Below are 6,904 nucleotides of genomic sequence, written 5' to 3'. Positions count from 1 at the left end.
TATATATATATATATATATATATTTATATGTATATATATATATGTGTGTGTATTTATCTATATACATATATATATATGTATATATATATATGTATCAGACGGTTCAAAGGGAATGGTGGCAGTTCGGTAACGGATGAACTGCCAGTGTTGTATTCTCGAACCTTCTAAACCTCAATACACTACTGATCTTTCAGTCACGGAAAGTAGCCTTTGTCTGTGAACGCGTGTATATCTTCGTGCATGTACTTAAGTAAAAATACGAGTTTCGAACTCGAACGTCTACTGAGAAGTAGTGGCTTGGAGCGAGTGAATTGCCCTTATTTTTCTATCACTCTGATAATTATGTATGTATATGTGTATATTTATATATATATATATGTGTGTGTTTGTGTGTGTGTGTGTGTGTATGTATGTATATATGTATGTATGTATGTATGTATATGATTTTCAACGCAAACAGACTACACAAAGTGGGCTGGTGGTGTGCAGCTCGTGAGTGAGTGGGTGATCCACTAGCTGCATGTTAATATTAGTTGCACTATTGTACAGCGTAGCTTTGTTCTTGAACTACCTCGTTAACTGTTTAACTCTTTACTCGTACCTCAATACACAGAGTGGTGTTGTTCTGTGAAGACGTGACGCGGAATAGTGCGAATGAGGTCACCGAAATTACCGCCTGTTACGAGGAACTGACGAAAGAGAACAAACCCAAGGCATTCATCCATTGGGTGTGCAATCCAATCCCTTGCGAGATCAGGTGAGGGGATAGTCCTACCAGTACATTTAATTGTGCCGTAGTGGGATGTGTGGTGGTGTGAGGTTTGTGCGTCCTTTGCTGGACTGTTTGTGTGGTGGGTGGGTGTTTGTGTGGGTCTGTCTGAAGGCGAATGGTGTAAGTACATGTCGGAAGACCAAGCAAGTACCAAGCCTGCATTCATTCATTGGGTATGCAACCCAATCCCATCTGGGCTCAGGCGAGTGCATGGTCACATCACAACATTCAAGTAAGCAGTGGTGTGACGTGTGTGTGTGTGTGAAGTGTGCATGCCTTTACCTTGCATATACCTGTAGTGTGATGTGTGTGTGTGTGTGTAAGTGTGTATGTCCTTTACCTTGCATATACCTGTAGTGTGATGTGTGTGTGTGTGTGTAAGTGTGTATGCCTTTACCTTGCATATACCTGTAGTGTGATGTGTGTGTGTGAAGTGTGTATGTCTTTACCTTGCATATACCTGTAGTGTGTTATGTCTGTGTGTGTGAAGTATGTATGCCCTTACCTTGCATATACCTGTAGTGTGATGTGTGTGTGTGTGTGAAGTGTGTATACCTGTACCTTGCATATACCTACGCCTCTGACCACATCTGCGTGGTAAGTGTGCGTGTGTGTCCGAAAGGATTTGTTTTTAGTAGGTACATGCCAGCGAGCAAGCCTCAAGTCTTCATTCATGGGGTTGAGTGTGCAACCCAATCCCATACGAGACTGGGTGTGCGGGTATTCGAAACTGTCCTGTTTGTATATAATCTGCACCTGCCTTTAGTCAGTGCATTGTAGTTTTGCGTGTGGGGTTTGTTATGTCGGATTTACGACATTGTGCTTTAGTGTTCACAATAGTGAACGGAATCACAAGTGTGTCATTGTTATGTCGGATTGTACGTACGACCTTCTGCAATGACGTACAGTCGGACAACCCCCTATCTATTTCCTTAAACGCGTCAGGATATAATGTATCCTGCATCAGGTTATAAGATATTCTGCATCAGGTTATAAGGTCTTCTGCATCAGGTTATAAGGTATTCTGCATCAGGTTAAAAGGTATTCTGCATCAGGTTATAAGGTATTCTGCATCAGGTTATAAGGTATTCTGCATCAGGTTATAAGGTATTCTGCATCCGGTTATAAGGTATTCTGCATCAGATTATAAGGTTTTCTGCATCAGCTAGTCGTGGTCTTATGATCTGTCTATAGCCTCTCCCGTCAGATTGTACGACCTTCTGCAGTGGCGTACAGTCAGATAGTACCCCATCCAACTCCTTAGATGTCAGGTTATATAAACATCCAGTATCAGGTTAAGAGTGAACTTATAATACGACTACATCCTCTTCTGTCAGATTGTACGACATTTTGCATCAGCTAATAGTAGACTCATAACACGACTATGTCCTCTTCTGTCAGATTGTACGATATGTTGCATTAGCTAATAGTGGGCTTATAACACGACTATATCCTCTACTGTCAGATTGTACGACATTTTGCTGCGTGACGATGGTGACGAGGACGGCAAGAACTTCCTGAAGAACGTCAACAGTCAATCACTTATTGTGAAGCCCAATGCTCTAGTCGACCCCAGTGTGCGAGATGCTCCTGTAGGCACCCAATACCAATTCGGTAAGTTTTCACCGATCTATATACGTATATAATACCACTTCTGTAAGGTTTCACCGATCTATTATAATACCACTTCTATAAGGTTTCACCGATCTTAATACGTGTATAATACCACTTCGGTAAGTTTTCACCGATCTATATATGAGTATCATACCAATTCGGTAAGGTTTTACCGATCTATATACGTATATAATACCACTTCGGTAAGGTTTCACCGATCTATATACGTATACAATACACTTCGGTAAGGTTTCACCGATCTGTATACATATATAATACCATCTCGGTAAGGTTTCACCGACCTATATACGTATATAATACCACTTCGGTAAGGTTTCACCGATCTATATACGTATATAATACCAATTCGGTAAGTTTACACCGATCTATGTGCGAGAGGCACATTTAGGCATCCAACACCAACCCGGCATGGGTCGATGTTCTTCATGCATGAGACTGTATCGTTTGTGTTAATGTTTCTCATCCACGCTGTTATGAATATGTTGTGTGTACGTATGCTGTGAGTACATATGTTGTTTATACAGTGTGTATGCCATCGATGCAGACGTATCCGCCCCACACAATGATAGACCCCACTGTACTCGTCTGTACATGATACAAAAGCGTGCAAATGAAGTTCAGCGTCGGCCCTGAAATCAGTATACAACGTATTTCCATCATACTGTCATACTGTCATGGTCAAAGAGGTTTGTTTTTACATAGACTATTCGTCGGCTTTGGATCCGTATTATACGCATGTCCCGTTATATATGTAAGCTCGATCATACTACGTTGCATATTGATGCAGCGTATCGAAGTCGGTGTGCAGTAGGCTCTCCTTGTGAGTACACAGTAGTCCATACATGACTTGTTATTGGTTGCAATTTCTTCTCCTATATTCTGCCATACATATATATACATATTTATATATATATATATACATATATATATATGCGCATATTATAAGTGATACATATGGTTGCCAGTCCCATACTATAATGTATCTCAGTGTGCGAATAGCTGCTGTAAGCACCCGCGTGTTTGACCCAATTGTGACTGATTCGCCAATACCTGTCAAGCATATTGGCTCGGTGGAAGTAGAGTGTGTGGCCGACTCTTGTTATGAATCTGAATCTGCAATACGACGACCAATGAAACTAAGTGTATTGTTTATTCCTGCTACGGCGTTCGGGTACCTTTGTGTGTTTGTACTTGTATACTACCTGCAATCTCCCGTACCGGAGATAGGACCACACCGACTAACAACCCTTCCAATCTGTGTCAACAGAGCGTGTGGGCTACTTCTGCAAAGACCCTGACTCCACAGCCGACCGCCCGGTCTTCAACTTGACTGTCAGCTTGAAGGAGGACGCAGGCAAAGTTTAGTATGCTCGAGAATAGCTGTTTAATTTGAATTATTTTGACTATAGTGCATGGCTTGAAAGAGACCACAGGCAAAGTGTAGTATGCTCAATAATATGTTTAGCCTTTTAGAGTGAAGGAGATCGCCGGGGACGTTTAAGTTTAACGTATTAAAGAACTCGGCTGTCAGCGTGAAGGAGGACGCGGGTATTTTCAGCATGTACCAGGTTCTTGGTTCCTCTCTAAACATCCCTATATATATGTGAGATAGATACCTAGACTTTAGCCTATTTCGAATTCCCAGTGGCTCCGAACATTGTTGGTAATGGACAATAAACAGGGAGCGTTAAGCATGGTCGACGACTCTGTTACCTCGCATGATCAGCAGCTCAGAGCGCACGGGAACTAGTATGTTCAAGGATCTTGGTCGCCTTTAGAACGTTCCTAATTATTCGAAATAAACATCGGCATATTCACGAACCTTGGATTGTCTCCGGACGTTTATAATGCTTGGTACCGAGCAAGTTGAGTTTGGCGTATACGAGGACTCTGGTGTTTCGCTTGATCATCAGCTTCAAGGAGAACGCAGAAAGATTGGACGTGGCTTATTTGTGTATTCCTAGTTTGATATCCATTGACCTTCCTAAACATCGGTACGTTGTGAGTGCAAGGAACACACATGGCAAACCCCTAAACCTAAAACCCGATAATAAACAGAAAGACAGGGGGAATTTAATATTTTTCCTGTAAACAATCAGCAATTACCCGGCGACGGAGTGTAGCATGGTTAAGGACATTCGATCATTCTGATTGTTGCTTTGAAGGCAGACGCAGATATCCTCCTGGCTTGAAGTTGCAACAGACCGAGGTATATAAAACTAAGGCATCGGTTTTTCTGTCTACTACACTCCATTTGGCCCGATATTGTATGTGAGAGGCGTACAGAGGAATATAAATCTAAGGTGTGGTGTTTTCCTGTCCTTCTTCACTCCAACCGAATCTGATAGTGTTTGAGATATATATAGAGAGGGCGACAACCAACAAATGTGCTACACTATTTTATTAATTTACATGGATGAATAAGTCTTGCCATTGCAATTATACTTTGCCGGACGCGAGTTTTGATTGTCAACTAATATTTCGTGTATAGGAAGCTTTGGTTTTTGCGATTCGCAAGTGGTATGCATAAAGCGCCATCTACCATTAGCAACGACAAATAGGTCCCCAACTGACAGCAACATACTATTCTTTCGAATATATACGGATATCTTAATGTAAACCCGATGTGTAAAATCCTCAAATTAGTTTCATTAGCAACGACAAATAGGTCCCCAACTGATAGCAACATACTATTCTTTCGAATATATATGGATACCTTAGTGTAAAACCCACAAATTAGTTCCCATCTACCGCTAGACACTGTGTTCGTGCTACCAGGCAAAATAGCTCTTGTCTGTGGCTATGTGGTTTCGAGATGACACAGGCGAAACAGCTCCGACTGTTAGTCTGTTACCAAAGCATTGTCTCATAAGAAAGTTCCATCCCACTCTCCCACTTACTCTTTTAAAGTGCAAGTGTACCCGATTGCACCCGCAGGCTCCCGCTCCATATATTTTTTGTCAACATTTATTGCAATAGAGGGTGGGCCATAATCTGTGGTCAGATTTAAGATCCATAGTTACATACTGGATATGTTATAGAGCTATATTGTTCTGTGGAAGGCTACAAATTCAGATAACTTTTTCAAAAACTTTCCGAGATCCCAAGGCCCAAGCCCAACGAGCCCACGGCCCCTCGAGCATCAAACCCATCAAGATATCTCTTATCTAAGGCATCTATGTACCGAACTGCGAATATGCCAGCTGGGGGCCGCGGGGCCTTTTTTATCTGTATTTGCCTTGGTCCTCTTGGGCTTGGAGTACAATAATAAAGTATTCACAACCAACCCGATAATCGGTGACTGTAATCGGTGACTGGTTGTCGCAGTGTAGGACAGTAGTCTGTAGGGCGTAGGCTGGCATTCTAGAAATAAATAAAGAGTATTTCGAGACAGTCCGCCGATCGTTTACGTTCAACGTTTAATGCCACTGCAAGTCTGCTACCCGAATAGACGTTATTTATGTACAAAGTAGTTGGTTGGCCTAAATGCCCATATCCTTTATTTTTATAAAATCGCTGTATATATATATATATATAAATATATATACATCAAGAGACCTAAGACAATATTTATATATATTTACATATATATATCGAAAAGTGTTCAGTTCTCATTCTACATTGTAGTTGGTGCATAGTATATGGTATATACGAGTGTGTATTCCGATCCCATAGATATATTGTAGTCTGTAGATACATAGTATACTCCAGTATATATATATATATATATATCGTGATACCCGAGTGTACCGCAGCGCAGTCAAACTAACCACCACACCCTCTAACGTATATCACCCACGCGATCGACACTCACCCACAGTCACGATGGCTGAAAGCGATTTCTTGAAACAAGTTGTATCGGGCATCCGTATGTCTGCCAAGAAGCAACAAGAAACATTCCACAATACAAAGCACAATATTGTTGTACCCGTGGCGAGTGGGGGGGGCGTTGACGAGAACGAATCAACAGACATTGAATACAAGATTAGCGTCTACACGGGAGATATTCCAAATGCCAGCACCAGCGCAAAGGTGTTCATCACGTTGTATAGGTATGTGATTAGTGTTGTTACTTCACCGTGGCTATGCGAATGGGATTGAAGTCAGGCCAATGCATACACTTGGGGGGTGTTATTGTATGGCAATGGTCTGAGTCCTCGAGGTGTGTGTGCAACCGATGGCTGCGATATTTTAAAGCTGAAAGCGAGTGAGGCCTTGCATAAACGTGTCCTTTTACAACGGAAACCTTTTCAATGGTCATACTCAAGTTGGATTGCTTGTAGAGATACATTTGCGTAACCGGATACATTTCAATGAGGCTAAGTCCACTATCATTTCCACAGTTTGATATTAATTGACCAGGCGACATTCTGAAAGGCTTCTACATATTTTACTCACACCTGTTCACGAATACATCATATGCACAATGATGTGTACACCATAGTGAAGTTGGTATGCATGTAATAAAATATATGCACATATATGTATATCGTCATT

The 6,904-nt window shown here is 41.5% G+C and overlaps 2 protein-coding genes across 2 annotated transcripts in view; both read left to right on the top strand.

Annotated features, from left to right (window-relative positions):
• SARC_03392 (hypothetical protein) overlaps positions 1–4,245 on the top strand; it is a 16,509-nt gene extending 12,264 nt beyond the window's left edge. Inside the window, exons 15-17 of the mRNA XM_014302826.1 lie at positions 614–757; positions 2,238–2,386; positions 3,675–4,245. Coding sequence (XP_014158301.1) covers positions 614–757; positions 2,238–2,386; positions 3,675–3,772 — 391 coding nt within the window. The 3' untranslated portion in view covers positions 3,773–4,245. The remainder of the gene's footprint in view (positions 1–613; positions 758–2,237; positions 2,387–3,674) is intronic.
• Positions 4,246–6,001: 1,756 nt separating this feature from the next.
• On the top strand, positions 6,002–6,508 carry SARC_03391 (hypothetical protein; the record flags this gene model as incomplete). Its single annotated transcript, XM_014302825.1, has 1 exon — positions 6,002–6,508. The coding sequence occupies exon 1, from the start codon at positions 6,233–6,235 to the stop codon at positions 6,506–6,508; it is 276 nt and encodes a 91-aa protein (XP_014158300.1). The 5' UTR covers positions 6,002–6,232.
• Between the last annotated feature and the right edge of the window lie 396 nt (positions 6,509–6,904).

This window comes from Sphaeroforma arctica (assembly GCF_001186125.1).
Source record: "Sphaeroforma arctica JP610 unplaced genomic scaffold supercont1.171, whole genome shotgun sequence".
Lineage (NCBI taxonomy): Eukaryota > Ichthyosporea > Ichthyophonida > Sphaeroforma > Sphaeroforma arctica.
The sequence above is the reverse complement of the archived record's forward strand: the minus strand, read 5'-3'. Positions and strand labels throughout refer to the sequence as shown.